The following is a 27,514-nucleotide window of genomic DNA, read 5'->3' as shown; positions in this document are numbered from 1 at the left end:
GTTACACTTCTCAGAGAGAATTCATTGTAACAATCAATCCTGCTTCCCAGGTATCTCTGGAAATTGTATTTCTGTGAGGGGAGCACCTAACTATTCTCGGCACTGTTGGCCAACTAATAATAATAATAGTAGTAGTAGTAGTAGTAGTAGTAGTAGTAATAAATTATTTGTATCCCGCCCTCCCCAGCTGAAGCCGGGCTCAGAGCAGCTAACAACAATAAAAGTAACACAGCATTCTAACATTGATTCATTTTCAAATCAATTCAAAATCAAATTAATGGCGACCATTGGGCTAGAGTTCTGTGAGGATTACCAAAGGATTACCAAAGGAGGGGGTCAGACTGTGCCTTGGCCCAAAGACCTGGTGGAACAGCTCTGAGTTTGGGACAATAGAGTTAGGGAGAATATACCATATCCCGCAAGTATCCTGTTTCCCCTCGCAAGGGCACTGTGGCCATTTTGGGCACTGTGATATTGTGCAATTTTGCACTGAGCGCTTGACCCCTCCCCCCCAAAACCCCACAATTGTTCTGGCCTGTGAATTCACGCAGCGCCCAAAAATTCACAGCCTCAAAAAGCACCTCTTTTGGACTCTGTGTTCTCACAGAGGAACCAGACTCAACATGTTGGAGGGTATGAATTCACAATTGTTTAAAGTGGTATGAGACTGCTTTAAATGTATAGTGCCGATGGGAGCTCATGTTCTGGTACAATTTGAGCAGGTTTTTATTTGACACATGAGAAAACTCAAAAGTCATGTATTTCTCTGGTATAGCCATGGTATTCCCAACCATACTACAGTGTGTATGGTGTACTAAGGGAAGGGTAGCACCTCTGATGGAGGAAATGTTGTACTCCTTCTGGCATAATTTGTCCACCTTGGTCCCCACTCTGCTCTCACCTGTGACTCCTAGAAGCTGTCATCATGTGACAGTGGCTACAGCTTGGGAAAAGGCTTCAACTGACTGGCTAAACCAGGAAAAGGTAGCCTATGGGTGTATATCAGAGCCTCTTTGTGTTCACCAGAGCCCTGGATCACCCTGTTTCATTCTGGGAGGAAATTGCCCGACTGCTATTCTTATTGTATCCCATGTGAGATTAGCACAAGCGTTCTAGTCTTTCCCACGATGGAAAATATAGCCACTTGAGCCATACGTACAACTCAGCACAGCATATTGAAAAAGACAAGGCCCTTTTCAAGTTTCTTAGGCAGCAATCCATCATTAAGTATATTTCCTTGCCCCATAATTCCCACCTGACCACTCCTGTCTGCAGAAACGGCACTTTCACAAGTGCTGTATAATTTTGATTTTACACATGCAAGAAATGGAACCTTTAGTGTGGCAGCCTCTACACTTTGGAACTCCCTGCCCGTTGATATTAGTACCTGATTTTATTTTGCCATTTAGTGAGGCTGACTTGTTTTTAACATCTGAATTTAGCTATCATTTTAATGTATATATATTTTGTAAACTACTTAGAGGTTTTGGCGATTAAATGGTGCCTAAATTCTGTTAAATAAAACGGGAACAGTCAGATGGCTCAAGTGCTACAGAATAATTTTATGTTATAACTTTTTAGCTTTGTCTTGGCTGGCTTCCGTATCAAAACCAAATACCTCTATCTTGTCCACCAGAAATGGTCAGAAATGCAATATCAAGAATGCTAGTCATTTTTTTTCTGAGAGGGGAAAATAATGAATCCCACAGCATTTCTTTTTAATAACTGTTCAGCTACAAAATTTTATTGGTATCCTTTTATGTTCCCTCTAGAGGATGTAATGCACAAAAGCATTGCCACGGAACATATAAAATTACAAATGAAATTTATTGTAAAAAGTAGAATGTCTCCTAGACTGGTGTCAGTATTTATTTTCATTCATAAAACAAAGCCAAAAAAAATTTGCAGGTATAATATATTCATTTGTCAGCGAGTTCATGGGTGTAAATTGCCATCCAACGTTATTGACTGATATAAGACAGATATTGAAAAGACAATTTAAATGTACTCTTCCAAACATAAACTGTTCCACAAAAGCACTGTAAAAACTCCGTCATGGTTTTTATTTTTTCTGTTGTGCTTCACACTTATGGTTAACTACATAATTTGGTTGTGTCATAATCCACTGTGTTTGGCAATTTGGCATTGAAGGCCTGCAAAGCAGATTGAATTCTCACCACCTCACTGGTAGACAGCTTGAGTCTATGACGCAGCAGGCATGAGAAAAGGTCTAGACGACGTTGGCCGGGTGGAGAGAGTTTATTTACACGGTCCCTTATCTCTAGTAATTGCAAGAGAGCAGAATCCTGGGATCCCTGAGTATAAGGGTAGTCCAACTGCAAAATCAGGTCCCGGATTGCTTCCGGGTCAAAGTGCATGCTGTAGCCGAACACTTGGATGTTGTTGATTTTCATGTAGCCCAGGTTCCGGGAGGGATCGATAAACTCCAGCGGTTCATAATAGATGCTGTCATTGCCATTGGGACCATTCGACTTAATACGACTCCTCAAGTAGATGTGGACCGTTTCAAAAAAGGTCTTCCACTTGTTGCCTAGAGTCAGCGTCCAGTTATAACACTGAAGCGGTAAGTCCAGTTTAGTCCGCTCCCAGTCTGGGAAACTGTTTTCATTGACAGGCATAAACCAACTCTCGGAGTGGCTGCCTCCAAAAGGGTTGACGTAAACGGCCAGGACAGGCTCCAAGGTGCTGTTCTTTGTTAGGCAAATTTGGAGAGAGAGACCCAAGATCATATGGACCAGGCTGGATTTGTACTTGTTGCTCTTCAGAGTAAGGAGCATCCTTTTGCGCCAGGAAGGGTCAAACCAGCTATTGAGACGCATGTCGTTGCTGATGAAGATTGCATGGACCTCAATCCGGCGGTCCGTTTTCTGCAATAAATACTTCATCTCCAGATCTTGGAGGTCTGTCTCAAACCCAATGTAGTGCTCCGTTGAGTCTGCCACTTCAGGCTTGCAAAGGCCTTGGCTCAGCATATACCCGGTGTTACAGGTCCCACAGCGGGTACGGTTGTCAGGGGCGCAGGATAAGCAGGCAGAACCATCTCCCACAGCGCAGGGCAAGGAGCCAAGGCAGGCGACCTGGTCATTTGGGCATGTGCATGAGTGAGTCTCTTCAGAAAAACTGCCCAGGAGGCCATTCTCATTGCAGTAAAGAAAGGACTGGATGCGGTTCAGCCAGTAGGTAGAAGACCTGTGAAGCAGAAAAAAGCAAAATGCACAGTGAGATGGAACCATAACAACAACAACAACAACAACAACAACAACAACAACAACAACAATAATAATATCCCACCCATCTGGCTGGGTTTCCCCAGCTACTCTGCACAGCTCCCAACAGAATATTAGTAATAATAAGAATAAAGCAATAAAACATCAAACACTAAAAACTTCCCTAAACAAGGCTGCCTTCAGATGGCTTCTAAAAGTCAGATAGTTGTTTATTTCCTTGACATGTTGGGAGGGCATTCCACAGGGCGGGTGCCACTACCAAGAAGGCCCTCTGCCTGGTTCCCTGTAACTTCGCTTCTTGCAGTGAGGGAACTGCCAGAAGGCCCTTGGAGCTGGACCTCCATGTCCGGGCAGAACAATGGGGGTGGAGATGCTCCTTCAGGTGTACTGGGACAAGGCCGTTTAGGGCTTTAAAGGTCAGCACCAACACTTTAAATTGTGCTCAAAGGTAGCCCCACATGGAGTGCATTGCAGTAGTCCAAGCAGGAGATAACCAGAGCATGCACCACTCTGGCGAGACAGTCTGCGGGCAGGTAGGGTCTCAGCCTGCATACCAGATGGAGCTGGTAGACAGCTGCCCTGCACACAAAATTAACCTGTGCCTCCAGTGACAGCTGTGAGTCCAAGATGACTCCCAAGCTGCGCACCTGGTCCTTCAGGGGCACAGTTACCCCATTCAGGACTAGGGAGTCCTCCACACCTACCCGACCCCCTGTCCCCCAAAAACAGTACCAAGATTCTAAGCACTTTTGTTCTACAAAGAAAAAGACATAAACCACCATAGGGTGGGCACTGGTGGTGTTATTACTCTGAAGGAGCCAGATCTACATGTTGGGTGGAACTGAGACATAAACTTAACTGTAACTTTTGCAACATGTTAAGGAACAAATTTTTGCTTGGAATACGTGTGTTTCCCTCCCCAGGCACCCTCAAGAAGTCCAAGTCTAGGTCATCCTGAGCTCTGCTCAGTGGTCAACTAGATTCTTCAGGAAGCCAATAAGCAGAACATGAACCCTCTCCTGGTGGGGTTCCCCAATTATTGGTATTCAGGGGCATATTTACACTGTTGGTAAATATATATCCATCTTTACTAGCAGCCTTTGATAGCTTTATTCTCCACGAATAGTCTAATCCCCCTTGAAAGCTGTCCAAATTGGCAGCCATCTCAACATCTTGTGGTAGTGAATTTCATAGTGTTCGCTGAAAGATTTCCATATTGTTTATTGTAGTAGTCCCAGGAATAATTTCCTGAATGAATCGTAGCACAACGATCCTATTGATGGGTAGATGAGCATTCTCTGTGCATTTTCCCCTCCATGTGCAAAACAGATGAAGATACTCCTTTATGTTTCTGCCATCTCATTTCCTCCTTTCCAAGTCCAAAATTAAATAACAATGGAAACCAACAATGGAATCTGGAGACTAGATTGGAAAGGGAGAGTTTCCAGGAAAACAGACCATGTGGAATGACAATGGTTGAGACAAACAGTGATCATCATTGTAGTTTTCCAGGATGCTTGTCCCAGTCCAAGAACTGCATGGATTGAAGAGCATATTTTGGCAGTGGCTGTGTCGATTCTGTTTAATATTGATGAAGGTTTCTGCATACTCTTTTGCTGTTCAAAACATGCCGTGGTGCAGAAAATATAAGAGGCCAAAATGCACTGTTGATTTAAGAGGTGAGTAAGTCAGCATGGAACTGCTCCAGTAATTGACATTAGGGAATTGTAGTTTTTCTTCTGTACCATAAATGAGATGTTAACAAGAACATAACATAGGAAAGCTAAAAACAACATCTGAGATGAAATAGACCAGCTCAGGTATTTACTTGGATAACAGCAGTTTGTTTTGTATGATGAATTGGTGATTGCTACTTCCATTCTACATAAATCTAAATTAATATGCACTGAAAGCATTCCACTAGGCCACATAAAGTTCCATGCACATAATATCCATTTTCCTTTATGAGGGAGGGGGAGGAATCAGGGTGCCATTTTTATGAGGTTTCACATCACACATGTGATTATGTACATGGTAGCAGGAGTCACACACTGTGCTTGACCTCCACTATTTGAAGACTGCCACAGCCTGGCTAACTGAACTGGGTCATAATTAGGTCAGGTATCTTATATAAATTAGAAAGAATTGGTTTCTTGGTGCAATTGCTTCGAAAACACTCGTTGTGTCATTGGCACAGTGAATACTCAGCGGGTACAAGGTATCCCTGGGAAAACAGGTACAAAAAGAGACATCTCAAAGATGTCTTCCAAGGTCAGAGATGCCACTTAGGGCAGAATTGAAGGTTACAGGTTAGCTGTCACTGTGAACCGTAACCTCATGTCTCTTTCTCTTCTGTAATTTCTAGTGCAGTGGTACCTCTGGTTGCGAACGGGATCCGTTTTGGAGACCCGTTTGCAACATGAAAAGCCCGCAACCTGAAGCGCTGTATCTGTGCAGGTGCGTAGTGCCATTTGGTGCTTGTGAGCATGTGCGAGCGGTGAAACCCGGAAGTAACCCTTTCTAGTACTTCCGGGTCGCCGCGGGACACAACCTGAAAAAACGTAACGTGAAGCAAATGTAACATGAGGTATGACTGTAAATAAAAATATGTGACATGATATCATCATATCCCAAGTTTTCCTGATCCTGGAAGCAACAGCCAATGCCATGGAGTGGGAATCTGGCTGTATTCAGATATGAGGTTCACTGCATTCATTTTCTTAGTTATAATGTCAGCGCTTCTATCCTGATTATCTAATATTCCTTTTACACCACATTACATGTTGCATTATTGCTTTTTGACCGATATGCTGCCAAGTCGCACTCAATTTCAAATGGCAGGAAAGAACTATACACTGTCCCCTTTTTCGTCTTGCGAAATTACAGATACAAAACTGCCATTTTCCAAGTTAACGGGGTTGCAAAAGATTTCCTCATCCCCTGGAAGCAATAAACATAGTAATGAGCTCTCCTAAACTTCCACTAGGTTCTCAGAATTGGCTTTTATGTCATGTGACAAATCATATAAAAGATGAAAGTTATCAGGTAAGGAAACATCAGAAAAACGTAAAGCGCTGTCTGAAATACCTTAAAGCACAAAAACGCCCCGGCACATGTTTTATTTACATGTCTCTTGTTCATTGTGCGGTCTGTGTGAGTTTATGTGGATACCTTGAGCAATCCCATTTGTCACATGCTCTCCATTTTCATCCTCTGTGACAAGAGAAGTGTGCCAATATTCTTCAAGCCCATTCTACTCCTGAAAACCTCTTAAGATGAATCAAAAGATTGAGAGTGGCCTGCAGATTTATGTAGTCCATCCCAGAACCTCATCCAATGTGTTTTTCCGCTCTCTTCTACTGCCATTGCTATTCATGGTTTCATGTTACATGTGCTTCTATGCCAATTATGGTTAACTTGTAGCCAATGCTTGCAAATCCACTCCTACACTGATTTCAGTCCATGGTTCATAAAGGAAGCACAGTTGGTATCAGCCCTAGTTTGTGTCAGTACACTCTTATAATGAAAGAGTTTTAACTAAAAGCAAGGAGATTCTATTCAAGCAAACCCTTTAAAGCTACTCTGTGAACTAAATAGCCTGGCTCACACATAACACTAATGTGTTAACACATAACATTATTATACCACGGTTATTTGATCGCTTTATGGTTTGTTCTCGGTTTAAAAACCTTGGTTTGTTTTAACTATGGTGTGGCATTATGTGTGAACCCATCGCACTTCCTTAACCATGGTTTGGCTGGCTATGCTATCCTACTAAAGGTAAAGGTAAAGGGACCCCTGACCATTAGGTCCAGTCGTGGCCGACTCTGGGGTTGCGGCGCTCATCTCGCTTTATTGGCCGAGGGAGCTGGCGTACAGCTTCCGGGTCATGTGGTCAGCATGACTAAGGCGCTTCTGGCGAACCAGAGCAGTGCACGGAAATGCCGTTTACCTTCCCGCTGGAGTGGTACCTATTTATCTACTTGCACTTTGACGTGCTTTCGAACTGCTAGGTTGGCAGGAGCAGGGGCTGAGCAACGGGAGCTCACTCCGTCGTGGGGATTCGAACCGCCAATCTTCTGATCGGCAAGTCCTAGGCTCTGTGGTTTAACCCACAGCACCACCCGCGTCCCCTATCCTACCCTAGATGATCTCAAAGATTGCTACAAAGACACAAGGCGCGACAAGCTGATAAACAAACCACAAATTTGGAGAAACAAGCCATGGTTTGTTTGATTGCTTCTGTGGTGATCTGTTGTTATCTCCTAGTTTGTTAAACCATGGCTTAATGTTATGTGTGTATCAAGTCAATGTGTTAACCATCACCATTGATGTGGGTATGTTTAGAATCTGAAAAATCCAGGACCCTATCCAATTGGTTGCTTGCTTCTCTCCAATGCATGTCTCTTCCTACAAATCTAATAGAAATAGCTTCGTATGTGTCTTTTGGCACCATCTTCATTGGCCTGGGGAAACTTTGCCTGGTTCCTAGCAGATCAGAAACCATGGAATGCTACATTCGCCTGTTACTGAAAATAATGTGATGGTCTCTATTAAATGTAAGGGATTTTTATTTCAACACTACCTAATATTTCTCTCCTTTGTACTGCTCTTGAATCATTTAATAAATATCTCAAATTAGTAACCTGGAGTTGAGTAACAGACCTTTCCCTGAAGGATCACACCCACACTGACTAGCACTACTTACCGTATTTTTTGCTCTATAAGACTTACTTTTTCCCTCCTAAAAAGTAAGGGAAATGTGTGTGCGTCTTATGGAGTGAATGCAGGCTGTGCGGCTATCCCAGAAGCCAGAACAGCAAGAGGGATTGGGATTGCTGCTTTCACTGCACAGCAATCCCTCATGCTGTTCTGGCTTCTGAGATTCAGAATATTTTTTTTTCTTGTTTTCCTCCTCCAAAAACTAGGTGCGTCTTGTGGTCTGGTGCGTCTTATAGAGCGAAAAATACGGTAATTGCTAGGAGAAGAGCAGACACCATCTTTCCCCCCTTTAAAATACTTTCATTTTCTATGGAGACTGGAATCAAGAGCTACCTTTTGAAAAAAGTGAAGATTCTGTATTTATGCACTGTATTTCAGATACCCTGCTGCTGATTCCCCTCTTCCTTTTTAATGCTTTTGCTGTTGTGTGAACCGTATTTTCTTACGCATTTATTATTATTACAACAACTGAATTTATATAACTATTTTAAGATATTATGTTATGCATTGACTTTTATGTTCTGTTTTATAAAGCACTCTGTTGTGTTCTTTTGATGTAGCGTGTTATATAAATTTATATAACAAATAAAACAATTTTCACGTGTTTAGATAAGCTCTTAAATCATAGAGGTGGTGGCACTGCTAGTAAGTACATTTATACAAATGACATAACTGAGTAGTTCTACCTCCCAGGGGAGGCAGAAACAAGACAACCTGTTTGCAGCAAAATGTAACACAAATCCATGGTTAATAAAGGGAAGGGAAAGATCACCAATGAAATAAAAAATGGAATGGAATGAAATGGGTGCGTGGGTAAAAGTCTTTGCACTCCCTGTTTACAAAGCATGGTTTCTATAGAGTTGTACGGTCCAAACCCGGCAGATCCATTTGTGGGGTTTGTGGAATGATGAACTAAAGAATGTGGGTTTGAGAGTCTAGGATACATTAATGTGTTAATCTCAGGGTTGTGACTTCAAGACCTGTTCAAGTTGGGCAAAAGATTCTTGCATCGCTGGGGGCTGAATTATACGACCCTCACGGTCCCTTCCAACTCTACAATTCTATGATTATTACTGTAACAGGGAATGAGAAAGAAAACAGTAAAAATGTCTTTTCTTCATTAAATTGGCAATACAGAAATGTAATTGTAATTTTGTTGATTCATTTATGAAAATGCAAGTTAAATTCTTTAGATGGAAGGCAGTCTTACTGGCTAAAGGAATAACCTTTCTTGCTAATGAATTCTACCTATACTCAGTGGAAAATGCCCCGATCTGCACACTAGAAGACCTTGGGCTCTCCCAGACCATAGCAAAACACCTGCCTTAATTAGCCTGTGACCTTCACATTATTATCTTGCGCTGATCTTCTGCCGCTTATCTAAGGTCTGGCAGAGCGATAATGCCTTATACTTCTCCAAGATGTCAGAGCAAAAAGGAAAAAAGAGAGAGGAGACAATTTAACCTTTAAAAAGGTAGTTTTCATTATTTTTAATTAAGCTCATCAAACTTAAGTACTATATCAGACAGATAAGGAGCAGCTGTTTGTGAAGCTATCATGGTGTACTCTTATCTTCTTAACAACAGATTTGCCCTCCTGGTTGCTTATTGATTGAACAAAGTCACATACAATTTGCAAACCTCCTAGAAAGTTCATAACTTCTTACTCCGGGGGGAACATGGCATTTAATATCGAATTTCTCCATTTGTATGTTTTAGATGCAAATGCTCTTTCGTTAAAATGCACCATGAAATGACATACATCAATACACAGCAGGGGGGGAAATGCACCTTCCAGAACTGTATGTGTGCTTACTTCTATACTCTGGGGCCATAAGGCTCCCACAGCGTATTTTCAGCAGGATGCAAGATGTTCTACTATTAGCAAAGAGCCTTACAAAATGAAACCTACCCAAATCTTCCCCAGGATGTTTGGATTCCGAATGACGGAATATAATTTTTGCAATGGCACAGGCAGTTAAAGGAAAACACTCCATTTGCAATTGTCAGCTGTGGCTGCAAAAGAAGAATTCTAAACCACTTCCAGTGAATTCGGTGTGAAAAGCAAGCCCTGATTGTGGTAAGGATAAACTGTACTTGGGAACTTGGACTGGAGAGTTTTACTGCAGGTGATTCCATAGGCAAACTTGCATTCCATGCAGAATTTGAACTCATTGCTAAAAGGAAGCCCATTTGCAGCAGGGATCGGCTGTCCTTGAGAGTTCCTGAGTGGAAATAGTCTAGGTAGGACTTGCATTTGGTGTGAATTATAGAAAGGGCTGAAAGCAAGGCAACGCCAGACCTCTTGTTAGAATTTGACAAACTAGATGGCATCTGACACAGTGAAAAATACAGCCTTTGAGAGCAGAGAAGAGAGAGCGCGAAAAGTGGAAGCAGAGATGCTGTATATGTTGGATTACAACAGGAAGAATGAAGAAACAAATGGAAAATAAACATCTGACACAGAAATTTACAGGACATAAAATCCTCTTGCAGAATTCAAATTTATAAAATACGCTATTACGAATGAAAGTCATGAAATCAGTGGCTGTTAAATAAAGGATCAAGACCAGAACTGTTGTAATTGAACTAATCAAGATTATGGAAGCAGAAAGAAACAAGAACTTTGTGCCCTGAAATCCAGCACATGGGAAGTCACCCAAAATTGTTTAATTTGGTATTTGAATAATTGGCTTTTTTAATTGTATTGTAATTTGGTCTTGTGATAATGTGGCTTTTATTGGATTGTTGTAATTAAAAATTAATAAAAAATATTTTACAAGAAAGAAAGAAAGAAACAAACAAAGAAAGAAAGAAAGGCCTGCTTCCAGAGGAAAAAATGGGAGTGTTCTGTAATGTTGCTAATGGTTCATTTACAGCTGCAACTATACATCTCCCACACCTGATATCCTATGATGTCAGGTGTGGGTGAGGCTTGAGGAAAATGGCCTTGTGGGCCAAACTGGAACCCCATGTGAGTTAAATGCATAGAGATTCCCCATGCATTGTCAATAGGGAGAAAGGTGAAATAGGAATGATGTTGTATTAGAAAGGGCACTTAACCCTTTAATGTATTGATGACTCCAGTGTTAACAATGGCAGCTTTTGTTGTTGGAAAAGGAATAGATGGCATTTGACAGCATTTTTTCAAAATAACAATTCCTAGATTCCATGGCCCCAACCCCTCAGAAAGATATTTTCTGTTTATTATCAGTTGTTTATGTTGACGAATACTACAGGGACTAAGTCTTAACTCGTCCCGCAAAGCAGTGTTAATCAGATTTTACTTTTACTTAGTGCAATTTATTGACAGGGATGTGTAATCTTCAAAAAGGCAGAGCACTCAGGCACCCTTTAAATTTCTCCTTAGTGGGAAGCAACCCTTGAAAGGATTAATTGAATGTATCTGCTTTTCATAGCGCTTTCTTAAAAGCTACCATTAATAATGGGGTAATGGATTGGAGAAGTCAACATTTGCTGCTTTGAAAAAAAAGGATTCCATTAAAGGATATGTTGCTGTGACAAGTGAAAATATGGTGACTACATTCTCGAGCCTGCTGTGGCATATACTTATGTGTTACGTTGCGGGCTGAAATCCTTCCTAACATTTGTATGAGCCTCAACAAAGTTGTTTTTAATGGTTCTTGAGTACTTTAGATGACAAACTGCGGTACCTTGGGAAAAAATCAGCACGGAAGATGATCTTTTTGCATCTTTGACTTTTAGAGGAAAACTACGCTTATGATTTATTATTTGTGTTTGCAGCATCTCTGAAATAAGGCACCCTTGGCTACAGAGATAACAGGCTGTGGAATCCTGTTAACACGTCCAGCTCCCATCCATGCAAGTGAATTCAGGATCACACCTACAAGTATTCTTTTTTTAACAAAAGAAGTTCATGAGGCTCCTGTTGGTTCATGATATGTTAGGGTAGTTGAAGCGGTTTTATATAAAATTGGCCCACTGGTACATCCAGCTGGAGGAGACTCTTGAGAGTCCCATGGACTGCAAGAAGATCAAACGTATCCATTTTGAAGGAAATCATCCCTGAGTGCTAACTGGAAGGACAGATCCTGAAGCTGAGGCTCCAATACTTTGGCCACCTCATGAGATGAGAAGACTCCCTGGAAAAGACCCTGATGTTGGGAAAGATGGAGGGCACAAGGAGAAGGGGATGACCAAGGAAGAGATGGTTGGACAGTGTCCTTGAAGCTACTAACATGAGTTTGACCAAGCTGTGGGAGGCAGTGGAAGACAGGAGTGCCTGGCGTGCTCTGGTCCATGGGGTCACGAAGAGTTGGACACTACTAAATGACTAAACAACAACAACAACTTCCATGAGTTCCAACCTGCATAGCCAATGGTGAGGGATGTGTAAGTTTGCATTTCTTAGTGCAGAAAGTATTGATCTGATGTGTAGAGATCTTTTCTATTCTAATTAATTCAAGATGGTTCTGGAAGCTTCTCTGTGTGTAAGAAACAAGGAAAATGTTTATGATGTTTGGGCTATTCAGAGAAGCTGAGTACAGCTGGGTTAAACTGGTTCTCATCTCTTTCTGTCAAGGTCATGCTGACTATAATAGTAGGGCCAAAATGAGCCTCAGTTTCTCACTTTCTCTTTCTATCTCTGTTCCGTCTGGTGTGGTATTCTGTATATAGTGTTAAGGTTTAGTCTTATTGTAAGTTGCTGTACATTTAAGATAAGTCTACTGCAACTGGATTTCTTATGGACAGGGCCAGTCCTGAATGTATTGGGTTTGTGACCATTATGCTCATTTGCCTTCAGTAGCAGTAAAGCTCTTTTGGATGAAATGCAATTGGCCTATTTTTTAGAGAATCCTGCAACGTGTTTAACTTTTTGCTCTGCTAACTATACGTTGAAGTTCTACGTTGGATCAATATTGAGTAGAATTTTCAAAGACAGGATGATGGGAGTTGTAGTCTAATGCCATCTGGAGGGCACAACGTTAGCTAGCCCTGATATAGCACTTGATGACAGTCCATGTCTTTCTAGGGTCTTTGTCTACTCGTGCTCTCTGAGGCCCTTTACCTGGAGATGCCTGGACCTGAAGCAGCAACTTTGCACTCACTCATGGAGATGCTACTCTTCCCAGTTAAGGTTGGCTCATCCACACAGGAACACTACTCTTAACTTGGCTTGGTGCTACAATTTGTATGTTGGAGGAGTAAGACCACATCTCATCCCTTCATTATTTACATGATGTGAAACATGTGCTCCACTCAGAGCCCTGGACCTGATTTCCACAATCTAGAGCTGTTTTAGTCATTTTGGCAGATCCCTCCCCCTTTTATGACCATTTGTGGGTTGCAAATATATATATACAGTGGTACCTCGGGGTATATACGCTTCAGGTTACAGATTCCCCTAACTAGGAAATAGTACCTCGGGTTTGAACTTTGCTTCAGGATGAGAACAGAAATCATGTGGTGGCAGCAGCGGCGGGAGGCTAAAGTGGTGCTTCAGGTTAAGAACAGTTTCAGGTTAAGAACGGACCTCTGGAACGAATTAAGTACTTAACCTGAGGTACCACTGTATATATCACCTCAGAAAATTGGGGAGAGGCAGGAGATGTTTGACACAATTTTCAGGGATCAGCATACTTGCTTACCTTAATATCTAACATTACAAGCTGGCTGAGAGATTCTCAGGCACTCTGCAGCTTGCCTCCCTGCCTGGCATGAATCCTGGAATATGGAGGGATATTACATGTCTTCCCACAAGCATCCCAGAGTTAAAGGGAAGTGGGGTGGGGGTGGGGGGATCCTCTTGCATTCTCCATCATGCTACAACCTCCCTGGCCAAGATACTCCCTAAAATGCCCATAGAATAATGTTCTTCTGTTGGCATTCCAGCAAGTGCAATGTCCGAGAAGATTGGCTCTGGAGCACCAGAGAGTGAGAAGAGAACATGCCTCAGTCACCTTGTAAATTTAATACTTAAATCAAGCAACCTGCAACTCCTGTTTGTTTGTTTTCTTTTTAACTTAAAGTCTATTCCCCCACTCCAAGGAAGAGACAGAAAAACAAACTCTTTCCTCATCCATTCATCATCTCTTTTGCAGGGGGTGATGAGTTTTGCACAATTGGTGGACAGAGCTTGGCACCAAATGACTACTCCCCCCCCCTTTTTTTTGAATGGGGGAAAACAGACAAATCATGTGGAAGAGCCTTTATGGAGGGTCCACACGCCATCTTCCATTCTCTGTGTGAGGTTACTTCACCAGATGAATGGCAGCACTGGCCAAATATTTAGCCAGGCCTTGATCTCTCATCATTCAATGACTTTCGTTCCAGTAGTTGAACACCGAAAAGCATTGTGTTCATGTTGACATTGGGGGAGATGACAGTTCTATTTGTAGAGCAGTCAAGTACAACATTCCTAGAGTGAACATGTTTACACGTGGGGAGGAATGTTTGTCCAACCAGCAAGTTAACTTCCTGCTTCCTTCTGGGCTGAGACAGACTTCCTCTGCATGTGAATAGAGGTGGGTGTGACCTCACCTGTGCAGGTAATGACAAAAGCACAGGGCAGGGCAGCCATCTCTCTCTCTCTTTCACCACATGCATCGAAGAAACAACATCTACTGAGCCAAAGATGCCCTCTTGGCTTCCAGCCAAGAGAGGACAAAGGGACTGTCTTCTTATGAGATAGATTCCAACTGTATGTTACTTCATTAAGCTAAGTCTGCGTTCTGGGATCTGATTGTGAACAGAATGTGAGTAAACTCTTTTTATACTTTTGTAAAAGACTGTGTCGTCTCTTATATTTTATGAGGGAATAAGGGGAAAATACCAGAACAGTTATTATAGAGTCTTTAGCGAGCCTGAGCAAACACATCCATTGCAAAGTTTAAAATAAGGGGAATGTTACTCTGCTGAAATTGTGGAACTTGTTAACACAAGTTGGATAAGGATATAATCAGACAATATATCCTCTCCTGCATCCCTGAACATTCCCACACTATTGATGGTCTCATCCACTTGCTCCTGCAGTCAAGGAGTGATAGGTATGCCTGGGTGAACCACCTCACAACAACTCAGAGCTGAATCTATGTATTGGACATTACATTATTGTCTCGTGGCACTTTAGGAACAGAGGGTGCTGCCTTGCGCTAAGTCAGGCCATTGGTGCACCTGACTCAGTAATGTGTACAGTGACTAGTGGTGGCTCTGCAGAATTTCAGACAAGGGTCTCTCCTAGCCCAACGTGGAGATGCTGAGGACTGAACCTGGGATTTTCTGCATGCAGAGCAAATACTGTACCAATGAGCTTTTGGCCCTTCCCCAAAATGGTTAAAAAAATACATAAGTTGGTTATGGTACAGTGATACCTTGGGTTACAGACGCTTCAGGTTACAGACTCCGCTAACCCAGAAATAGTACCTACTTCAGTGTTTGCAGCATTCTTAATCCAAGTTGTTCATAAACTAAGCTGTTCTTAAACCAAGGTACCACTATATTTTAAATCAGGGGCTGTTAAAGTGTGTCTCTCCAGATATTCTTGAACTCCATCGCCCATCTGAAGGCAGCCTGTATAGGGAAGTTTTTGTAATGTTTAATTTTTTATTATGCTTGTACAGTGGTACCTCGGGTTACATACGCTTCAGGTTACACACGCTTCAGGTTACAGACTCCGCTAACCCAGAAATAAGAAGTTTGCTTCAGGATGAGAACAGAAATTGCGTGGCAGTGGCGTGGCGGCAGTGGGAGGCCCCATAAGCTAAAGTGGTACCTCAGGTTAAGAACAGTTTCAGGTTAAGTACGGACCTCCAGAATGAATTAAGTTCCTAACCCGAGGTACCACTGTATTCTAAAACCAGAGCTATTTTTTCCAGCCAGAACTTGCTGGAACTCAGTTCTGGCACCTCTCAGGTGGGCGCCATTGCCATTATAAGAGAAAAAAGGAGGCGTTAATGGTGAGTTCCAGAAACCTCTTTTTCTAGAAAAAGAACACTGGCTCAAACCATGTGTATAGAACTCTCCTGTGTTGGCACTTGAATTAGGGATAATTTTTTTTTTTAAAGGTTTGCAGAAGTGTCCAGGCAAATGCAAGGCGAATCAGTTGAATGCAACATGCAGACTACATTACCACCTGAGAATGGTGGGATACAGCCCACTTAGGCCCCAATAAATAGGCTAGCCTTTAAGGTGCCAGAGGACTTAGCTGTTGTTTTTTATATATATAAAAACTCAGCTCCAATTTACTGGGGATTTTCTACAATTCACTCATTGGCAGGGTGGCTGTGATAAGGACGCCCAACTGGCAGAAAGGTTAGGAAGGCAATGATGTGGACTGGAGGTGGATAATTGCAGTCTATTATTGAAGAGCCACTAGCTAAAACTACAATCCCCGAGCTTCAATACTCCCCTTGCCCTGTTGAGGATTTCCTGCTGGGCAGAGTGAATTTCATTGAATAGCAATGAATCCCTGCATAAAGGTTATGTTCTCAGGCACAAATCTCGTGCCCATTAGCTTGCCAGTCAGAAATCCAATTTATCCAGCTGCTTTTGATGTCCTGCTTACCCTCTCTTTGGTGAAGAGCATTTCTGTTTAATGAACATTTAAAGCTGCACAAAAGATTTCATTTGGAATCTTTCCTGCCAGTTCCTGCCTATGATATTTCCCTGCAAGGCTGTAATCTCTTCTCTCCAATGCCCAGCAGTTAGCATGTTGGGCTGCTAGGATTGCTGAGAAGCTTTGCTGGTGGATAATAAAACAGACCAGTGTTGATGGCTGCACATACTTTCTAGCTTTGAGGAGTCATCACATTTTCTCTGCTGCCAAATCTTTCTCCATTGGCTACAGGATAGCAAGACCAGTTCTATCTCCAGCCTAACATTTTCCACAAGTCAGCCTTAAAGTTGGAGAGCTAGAATTGATTTTTATGACAAATTTAAAGAAATGCCGATGCTTCTGAAACACTGCATGTTTGGATGAGCTGAAGAAATCTGTTTGTGCCTTACAAGAAGATGTGTAGGCTTCTAGAGCAGCTGCTAGAGTTGCAACTACAAAACTCTAATAAAAGTCTGCAACCAAGAAATTGCCTTGATTCCCATTGCAGGTTTCAATCTTCACCCTCCCTTCAGCTATCCTTCATCTCTGTCACAGACCACTTAGCTTTTCTACTTCCTCAAGGCTTCTTTCCACTCCACAGAATGCCCCACACAAAGCTACCCCTGTCAAAAGAGTTTATGTAAGATTTTAATTTCAGTCATACTGACAATTTTCTCTTCCTCAGAAAAGTTGGACTACAAACATTCTAATGAACTGTTGAAATGTTCATGAATACTCAATGCCATCACTCCTGGTCAGCTGACTGAGGCCTATGATGTGAAAATCATCATGTTATGTGTTTTCCTTCCCCCACATAGGGAAGCAGGGGCAGGGACAATGAGGCATCTAATCATAAGCCTGCATTTTTTATCAGAGCTTATATATTTTATCAAGGCTTGTATTTAAAAATGAGCTTAAAAAAAAAGGATTTTCAAATGTTTCATGCCAGGCAGAAAGAACCTTGGCAAGAGGTTTTTCTCCTAAGACAAGGGGGCCCCATTGATTTATAGCAGAAAAACAATTCTCAAAGTCATAAAAAAGGGAGAATTACATATGCTGCCCCAAGGCTGAAAAAACACAATTAAAGGCAAGGGTAAATAGTAAAATAATACCAATGTGCCTCTCAGTAAAATGAGCCAGATCTTCTTTCCAAGGTTGAAAGGCCAAGAGCAGTGAAAAAGGCAACTGGCTTGGCTAGAAGAAAAGAGAGCATTTTTGGGAAATTTTCTAAAGCTGTTGGGAAGAGCTAATGGGAGAAGCATCTAGCTGGCTGGGAAAGGAGGGGGAAAGGGGGGAGGTGTAAACTGAAGAGGCTTCTTTTTAAAAGCTGTTTTTTACTGAGTTCCTTTTTACTTTACAAAGGCTTTATTCTTTTAAAAGGCTACCTATGATAAGTGAATGAAATATATTAGCTTAAATATATTGGCTTAAATGTAATTATGCAAAGGATTTAAGGAATGCTAGATTCTTATTTCATATGGTTGTAAGAGTTGTATTTATCCTGAAATTAAGTCAGCCACCAGCCTAGCCCCCCTGCTAGACAGAAGACGCCATCCAAGCACTCTTGATATATATGGTTGTCAGGCATTTGTTTAGAAACTTTCAAATGAAGGAAATCTTTCAATATTGATGTGAAACTCAAGATCCTTGACATCTGTTGAACATAAAAATGTAAGATTAAACATTTGTTTTAGAAGGCAATAGGGCAAGGAGGGCAAGAGGTGAGCTGGTAATTAAGATTCCATGTAAGATATATTATTACTTATTTGTCACATATATAGCTCTTTGTCTCCCTTATAAGGGCAAGGAAGTGGGTGTATCTTTTGTGGGTGTATCTTTTGTGATTGGTTCTACCAAACAGCCAATAGGAATTTCAACCAGGCTGATTGGACAGAGGCAGCCACAGGAGGAGCAAAGGGGGCTGGATTAAGGGAATATAAGTGCTGGCCAGGATGGCAAGAGGCCAGGCCAGAGCTTGGTAACCATATACCACTGAGCCTCTCATTTATTTGTCTGACAAATAAATTATTATTTTAATTTCTCTATTGCTGCGTTGAATATTTCATTCCAGCTAAGCGTTAACCACAAGCAGGGTGCTACAACAACACATAATTTTGTAGCTGTTACAGAGAAAAGATGGCAGGGAGACATTGCATCAAAGTTTTCAGCAGTGGCAATCAGCTTGACACAACCTCTGGCTTCAGTCTGCAGCAATCAGAAATTGCTACGTAGTTAATTCCACGACCTTTTAAAGACAATTTATATACAGTGTTGACTTAAACCATGGGCACATTGCAAATTATAACTGAAGAGATGACTTGCTGAGAATTTCATCTTCCCTGGTACTCTTTCATTTTCTTTTCAGATTCAGATGACAATGTAACAATGTGTATGTAATGTTGCCTCTAAATATAATATCTGCACAGGAATGAAATGGATTTTTTTCCTCTGCAGTGGACATCTACACTGAATGAAAAGAAAGGGATAGTATATCATTAAGATAAAAAACAGCACCATAAAGCCTTGCATATAATAGGAAAGACAGAGAGGGGGGCATTCAAAGACACAGGAAAGTATACATTTTCTTCTTTTCACTATTCTGATCAAATACGGGTGGGGGGGAAAAATGGAAATAAAAGATGACTAGTCAAAGGAAATGAATGCTAGTTTGCACACAATGAATGCCCCCCCAAGCCTGCTGTGATCTATCTTTCTGTCCAACACAAATATCTGATCAATGCTGCCTTTGCATTTACAATGGCCAGGATTTCTGCTCTACTTGAGTTCAAATTAGTTAAAAACTAGAGGAACAAATCCAGAGACCTGCAGGCATTCCAAGTGATATGTATTTATATGTTCTAGAAAGCATGAGGGTGAGAGAGCAGAGCCATTCCTTTTATCAAAATAAGTGGAGAAGACCTGTGTGAAAAAACCTCCTTATGGGCATCTAAGTGCACTTCTAGGGACAGTCTTCTGGCAACAAAGCCATAAAGGGTGTCTTGTAGCCAACATGGTGCTCTCTCCATATGCTGTGGGCTACAATTCCTATCAGCCCCATCCAGCAAGGTCCATGGACAGGGGTGATGGATGCTGCAGTCCACAACATCTGAAGAGCACCATATTTGCTACCCATCCTGTAGAGAGTGTTGCCTGCCATTAGCAGCTCTCTCTGTGTGTGTTCCAACTCTTGAAAAGGGTGGGGGAATCCTTGGTGAACCCATATAGTATGCTAGCATCATTTTAAAGAAAATAAAAATTGAAGAATTTTGCTAGCCCAATCTTTGGGACATTTCTTCCTAACCTCATCCTCAATTGTAAATAAGAGATGTGTTGAAAGGTTTAGCACAATCCTATCTAGGACACTTCCGAAAATTCACACATCAGAAAAATAATTAGAGGCGGTGATGGTTGAAAATAGGATATTTTCTCCATGAAGTTGTCACCCAAAGTTATTATGGGAGAGTCGTTTCTCAAACAATGTCACCAGAAGTTCCTATATGAGATCCATAGAAGATTCCATGGAAGGTAACTTGCCCACTGCTACCAACCTTGTAACATAAAGGCATTGTAATGTAAACCTGCAATGTAAAGGCATTTGGAGCATGATGTCGAATGCACTCAATTAATGTGCAGTGACACACACAACCTATGGACCTCATGAACCCAGCAGGCAGACTGCCACACCTTCCAAAATCATTCAAATCACCCCAGGGTTTTATGGCGGATGATGGAGAGGTTCTTTAGGAGAAACTTTGGTGTGTCCAAAGTTACCTGGAACCAAAAAAAATTTGAAATCCACAAAAGACACTACAAAACCAGGGAGGGGGATGTATTCAAACTGAGGTGGGAAGCTCAAAACAGAAGTTCTCCCCTTGAATATGGCAGCCTCAATCCATGTTGGGTGTACAACACTCTTCAAGAACTCTGCCTCTATCACTGCAAGGAACCTCCCTTTCCCAAGTCAAAAAACAAAAACAAACTTCCTTTGCTGTCAGGTCCTAGGATTCCTGGCCAAAAATGACATTCTGTTACATCATTGGTTACTGAGGGAAACCTCCACTGCTTGTTACTCCCCACCCTTCCCTAAATATGATTTATTATTTATTATTATTGCTTTAGGAAAGGGAGATTGATAAAGAAGGGGAAAGTGGTGGCTAAGGAGCACTTTCTGAGCATTCCGACCAAACTCTAGAAAATCGCCCTTGGGATGCATGCTGAATCGTGATGACTCATGTCTAGCTGATGTATATTTGGCTTCATCGATCAATAGTATAACTTGCTACACATAACTGTGCATGATTAATGATCCCTTGCCATAGGAACGCTGCAGGACTTTTGCAAAGTAGATCAAAAGCTCCAGCAGTGAACCGCTGGAAAAATCCCCTACGTACAGATCTAAAAAAAACAATGTGTGGTTGATATCACAGAAAAGACTTTCCCCCTGTGTCACCATCAAATGAATCTCTGTAAATGACAAGGCTGCTATGAAAGCCTCCCTAGCCGATCGTTATATACAAGCTGGTCAATGGGGAAGCTGGCATTCTAGCAGGTAACCAGGCCCCAAGTTGTTCAAGTCATTGTATACAAGTACCAAAACATTGAAATGGGACTGGTAGCATCCGGGCTGTTGGCACAGTTCCCTCAGAAGTGATGTCATGTGCTTGGGAAAGGCCAAACCCTGATAAGCAGTCCAGTCTCAGCATTCTGCACTGATTGTAGATTCTGAACCAACTTCGAAGACTGCCTTGCATAGAGTGTGTTGCATACCCGGTTCCAGTTTTGAAGTTACCAGTGCATATTTTCACTATTGCCAGGCTCTCCCCATCCAGGAATGGCTGCAGTGCTTATCACATCCTAATCAATGCAGAAAGACTAAGTCCTTGCCAGAAGTCTCGCTATCCAAATAACTAATTGGCAAATCAATACCACAAGGAAGTTTGGAGAATTGCGGATAAGAATGTGCAATGACAAATAATGTATTTTGGCTTGGTAGGAGTGGAAAATCCACAGCTGGTGGAAGATGCAGTTGGGTGTTTGGTTTGCTGAGGAATAAGAAGAAGAAGAAGAAGAAGAAGAAGAAGAAGAAGAAGAAGAAGAAGAAGAAGAAGATTATTTATACCCCACCCATCTGGCTGGGTTTCCCCAGCCACTCTGGGAGGCTTCCAACAAAACACTAAAATACAATAACCTATTAAATATTAAAAGCTTCCCTAAACAGGGCTGCCTTCAGATGTCTTCTAAAAGTTTGGTAGTTATTTTTCTCTTTGACATCTGGTGGGAGGGCGTTCCACAGGGTGGGTGCCACTACCGAGAAGGCCCTCTGCCTGGTTCCCTGAAACTTGGCTTCTCGCATTTAGGGAATCGCCAGAAGGCCCTCGGTGCTGGACCTCAGTGTCCAGGCAGAATGATGGAGGTGGAGACGCTCCTTCAGGTATACTGGACCGAGGCCGTTTAGGGCTTTAAAGGTCAGCACCAACACTTTGAATTGTGCTCGGAAACGTACTGGGAGCCAGTGTAGGTCTTTCAAGACCGGTGTTATATGGTCTCGGCGGCCCCTCCCAGTCACCAGTCTAGCTGCTGCATTCTGGATTAGTTGTAGTTTCTGGGTCACCTTCAAAGGTAGCCCCACATATAGTGCAAAACAAGGGAGAAGAAAATGAACAGGAATGGTGAGTGGGAGGATGGGATGAAATTATGTCTCAAAGTAGTTTTGGAACATAGGATGCTTCCTGATACCAAATGTGACCATTAGCTCATCTACACCAATATTCTGACTAACTGCCACTCTCTAGGGTGTTGGGTAACAGTCATTCTAAGCCCTGACAGGAGTCGTTTGAGATTGAATCTGGGACATTTTGTAAAGCATGTGCTCTATCACTAGGGATGGGGAGGATATTCAATTCCGTTCAAATTTAAAGGTGAACTGACCTAATTCTCATTTTCCAAAGCAGTGTGGGAACCAGAACACAATCTTTGTTCAAAGTTCGCACTTGTCCGAATTTGGCAAGGCAGTTCTCCGGTCAAGCGACGTGTCCAAAAATGCATATACCAGGGTAAAGAATGCATAAAATTGCATGTTTCAGTGAAAATAATGTACAAAAAGTCAATTGCATCAGGGGAAAATGCCTTGCAGATATATGTACATTATGCAAAAGTTTATGCAAAGATGTTTATCTTAGATGAAATTCCCATTTTGAAATAAGAATCCACAAATTGGTGTGGAAACATGGGGAACTAAACTGGAGAAATGTGAAACTGTGAGAAAGCGAAACTGACAGATTAGTTCATCCCCATTTAGCACTGAGACACAACACTTCACCAAATGTGAAACGAGACATTGAGATCTGCTCTTCTGGTCATGGGAGGGACATTTCCCTGGAGGCACCTGCAGTGCTCTTTGGGTCTCCTGCAACAATCCATATATTTTTAGCCAGAACAGGGTATCATTCCATGCAAGAGAAAATACTTGACTTTGTGCATCATTTTGCTTGAGGTGCTTTACACATTTCTGGAGATTTATGTGAACTGCAGTGTCATCAGCTTTTTCAAATCATATGACATCATTTATCTGAAATATCTGTAGGCCTCTCTATTCAAACAACTAAACTATTCAGCAAAACAAAAAATAAAAAAAGAGGCTGGATATGAAATCATCCTCTCCCCCCCCCCCACCGCCTAGCCAAGATTCACAGGAGTTTCTTGTAGAGAGATTCTTTGTTTTACTTCACTCCTCTCCTCCATAGACTAATCTCTATTCACCAGAGATTTAAAACAAGAAGGGGAAAAAGAAACCCTTTGCCTTCTGCAGGCAGAGAATCTGTTTTTATGTCTGAGGTTAATCATATCATTAAGTACAAGAAGCAATTAGGCATCTTTCAAACCTAGGATGTAGAGGGTTTTTGCAGATTTCTTTTTCACTCTGCCTGGATAATGTTTTCTTCATCCAAAGTTAGGAAAGGCACTTCCTCCACCTTCCTCCCCCCAAACTGGATTACTGTGTCAACCGGAACAAAACTGTGCATTTGTTATACAGTGGAACCTTGGTTCTCAAACCTAATCCATTCCATTTGACTCTCGAAACTGTTCAAAAACCAAGGTGCTGCTTCCGATTGGCTGCAGAAGCTTCCTGCACTCAAGCGGAAGCTGCATCAGGCATTTGGCTTCCCAAAAACGTTTGCAAACCAGAACACTTACTTCCAGGTTTGCAGCGTTTGGGAGCCGATTTGTTTGACAACTAAGCTGTTTGGGAACCAAGGTTACCACGTATTTTCTTTCTTCCTTTCCTTGAAAATTCCTTTAACACATTTCTGTGCCAGCTGATATCTGAAACCTTAAAGGCCATTGACAAAATCTATTACTGCAAAATGAAATAATAATAATAATAATAATAATAATAATAATAATAATAATAATATATATTATATACCCTGCCCATCTGGCTGGGCTTCCCCAGCCACTCTGGGCGGCTTCCAACAAAATATTAAAATACAGTAATGCATCAAACAGTAAAAGCTTCCCTAATAATAACAATAACAAAAATAGCAATAATAGTTGCCTTTGTTGCCAATGTTGAGGCTGGGAGTGCCATTTGGTAGGCAGCCAAAATGGAACCACCCATTTGCAAGAGGTGGAACTAACATGCTGAATAGTTGTGGAAAAGTGGCTGATTGTTGACAACACTCAGGGCAGGACGGGGGCAGCAGAACAGGAAGAGGAATGGAGTCGAGTGACTGAAAGTGTCAAGAGGTGCAATCCACAAGACAACATTTTGTTGCAGGAACCTGCTTTAAAAAACATGAAACATATATGGGACGGATCCAAACCCAGTTTCTAATTATTCCTAGTTACAGCACATCCAGAACTTTCTATCTCCTGTGTTGAGCCACTACATCAACAGAACAATCCTATACATGTTTATTCAGAAGAAAGGCCCCATTGAACACAATCAGGTTCCCTCCCCAGGTAACTGCAGCCTATGTAGCTTTGCCAGCTATTTGGTACTATCATTTATTCCACTTTAACAATCACTCTAGGAATTATCTAAAAAAAAAGTGTAGCTGCTTTTTGAAGACAATATGCTGATGAGAGCAATCCAAGCTCAAACAGATGGCAATCTTTCATCTTAAATTTAGAAAATCATCAGTTCTTTCCTCGTTGTTGTTTTTTTAACTACAAAGTCACGGATGCCAGAATTATGTTCCCCCATTCTTCAAGCTGATGTTATTTGTGTTACATTCTGTGGTTGTGAAATGCACAGGTATTTAATTCCGTATGATACACTGAATAGTCCTTCTAAATCTGAGGATGGATAAAAGTAAAGTTTTGATACTTAAAACAATACAAGTGAGCCCTGCAGCAAAATGTTGCAGTGTGTTCACACCTCCTAACTAACAGGACTCCTAATCCCTTTACGATTTTGGGCAGCCATCTTCTCTTCCAGAAGACAGTGGAACCTCTACTTATAGACATAATCCATTCCGGAGGTCCATCTGCTGGATGCTAGCAGAGGCGTCTTGTGCGCATGCGCATTCGATGGTAGCGCACTTCTGCGCATGTGCAGATGGTGGCAGCCGCTTCTGTGCATGCACGAATCCCGCCAAATCGGGTGTTTATTGCAGACACAACTTGGAACGTCTGTGAGACGAGGCGTATCTAAGTCGAGGTTCCACTGTACTAGAAGCTGTAGGTGTTTAAGAAGAAGGAAACACTATCCTTTACCCCACATCCCTCAGTTGGTAAGAGCACGAGGCTCTTAATATCTGGGTCATGGGTTTGAGCCCCAAGTTAGGCAAAATATTCTTGCATTGGAGGGGGTTGGACTAGATGACTCTAGGGATCCCAAGACTCTACAATTCTATGAACCTTCAGTCTCCTTTTTTCCATAATTTTTCCAGCTGGCACTCAACATTATATGCCTCCTGGAGGCCACTGAGTATCTTCTGTTATCATTGAGCTAGGTTTTTTTTTTTAATGCCTCCTTATATGTTGATGCAACCTTGATGGCAGAAAGTGAGGAGGAATTGAAGAACCTTTGACTGAGGGTGAAAAAGGAGAGTGCAAAATATGGTCTGAAGCTCAACATCAAAAAAACTAAGATCATGGCCACTGGTCCCATCACCTCCTGGCAAATAGAAGGAGAAGAAATGAAGGCAGTGAGAGATTTTACTTTCTTGGCCTCCATGATCACTGCAGATGGTGACAGCAGTCACAAAATTAAAAGACGCCTGCTTCTTGGAAGAAAAGCAATGACAAACCTAGACAGCATCTCAAAAAGCAGAGACATCACCTTGCCGACAAAGGTCCGTATAGTTAAAGCTATGGTTTTCCCAGTAGTGATGTATGGAAGTGAGAGCTGGACCATAAAGAAGGCTGATGGCCAAATAATCAATGCTTTTGAATTATGGTGCTGGAGGAGACTCTTGAGAGTCCCATGGACTGCAAGAAGATCAAACCTACCCATTCTGAAGGAAATCAGCCCTGAGTGCTCACTGGAAGGACAGATCTTGAAGCTGAGGCTCCAATACTTTGGCCACTTCAAGAGACGACTCCCTGGAAAAGACCCTAATGTTGGGAAAGATTGAGGGCACAAGGAGAAGGGGATGACAGAGGACGAGATGGTTGGACAGTGTCCTTGAAGCTACCAACATGAGTTTGATCAAACTGCGGGAGGCAGTGGAAGGCAGGAGTGCCTGGCGTGCTCTGGTCCATGGGGTCACGAAGAGTCAGACATGACTAAACAACAACAACATATGTTGATGCTCAGTTGAGCATGCTAATACTATTCTCTTTCTTCTGAGCACCCCTTTCTGCTTCTAATCCTTTCAGTACACAACCACCTGAGTTCGCTGTTTAGAGGGAGTGGTAATTCGAAGGCCATGCAACTGTGTTTTATGTTTCTTGCATGAAATGTGTGTAGGGAAGGGGGCCACTAGGGGGCGCATTGGAAGATGGCTGACAATAACATCTCTCCGACCCACACGAGGTAATTTGGAGGCTATGATGGGAGTAATTAGCCTCCCTATCCCCCCCCGGATGGTGGGGGGGGGGCTGCCCTTGCCTGCTGTGCCCTATACCACCCCCGAATTTGTGGGGATGGGGCACTAGGCACAAAGCCCTCCTGTGGGATTCTGGCACTCCTGGACGCCGTCCCTGATCCGTGCCACTAGCTGCAAGAACTTCAAAAGAAACAATTTGGATGAAGGAATGCACATATCTCAAGGAAGGAGGGGGAGTAAAAACTGCTAACAGAAGAGATCTCTGATAAAACAAGACAAGAATAAAACATGAGAAGATACGCCAAGATACGGTATAGCAAATGACTGATGGGGGAGGGGGAAAAACTTTCCTTTCTTTCCTTATGTGATTAAACAAGAATCCCCTCCCCTCACGAGTCAGAATTGTCATTTTAAGGACTTAAGCTGTGGATTTAAGGCTGTATGGAGATACACTTTCAAACCAAAGCATGTTTTAAGAAGAGTGTGGAATGTATAAGAGCTTTGGAATGACGCAGTTAAAAATGCCGTCGCCATATTGGGAAGTTCTGTCGGAGGACTTAAGTCTGAGAGGAGAAATAGAGAAATAGAGCTGTTTTTATATTGTGGGTGAAACTCCTCAGTGGGACTTAAGAATGACAGTTCTGTAATTAATGATGGAAAGAGCGCTGTTATCTATGAAGGTGATGATATATGGAAACCATCTTGATTTGAGGATTGGAAGAACGGAAAATTCACACAGTATTATTATTGGTGTTTATCGGTTTAAGGAGACTATCAGAAGAGATTATAAAGAAAAAAGAGAAAATATATGAACAAGATGTGATGTGGAAACAGCAAGAATAAACTGGATAGAATTATGAACTCTGTTTGTACTGATTTGGATTGATTTGGACATTAACGCAGTAGCAAGAAGATGATCAGAATCCCCCTTCGGATCTTGAAATATGGGTCCCCCCAACAAAATTTATAATTCGG

The 27,514-nt window shown here is 42.0% G+C and overlaps 1 protein-coding gene across 2 annotated transcripts in view; it reads right to left on the bottom strand.

The window, feature by feature from the left end:
- Nucleotides 1-1,808: 1,808 nt before the first annotated feature.
- BRINP3 (BMP/retinoic acid inducible neural specific 3) overlaps nt 1,809-27,514 on the bottom strand; it is a 262,633-nt gene continuing 236,927 nt past the window's right edge. For both annotated transcript variants that reach the window (XM_083745341.1, XM_083745342.1), the window contains exon 8: nt 1,809-3,210. In XM_083745341.1, the coding sequence (XP_083601467.1) occupies nt 2,094-3,210 (1,117 nt within the window). In that variant the 3' untranslated portion in view covers nt 1,809-2,093. The remainder of the gene's footprint in view (nt 3,211-27,514) is intronic.

The sequence above is a fragment of the Podarcis gaigeae genome (assembly GCF_964106915.1).
Source record: "Podarcis gaigeae genome assembly, chromosome: 6".
Lineage (NCBI taxonomy): Eukaryota > Metazoa > Chordata > Lepidosauria > Squamata > Lacertidae > Podarcis > Podarcis gaigeae.
The sequence above is the reverse complement of the archived record's forward strand: the minus strand, read 5'-3'. Positions and strand labels throughout refer to the sequence as shown.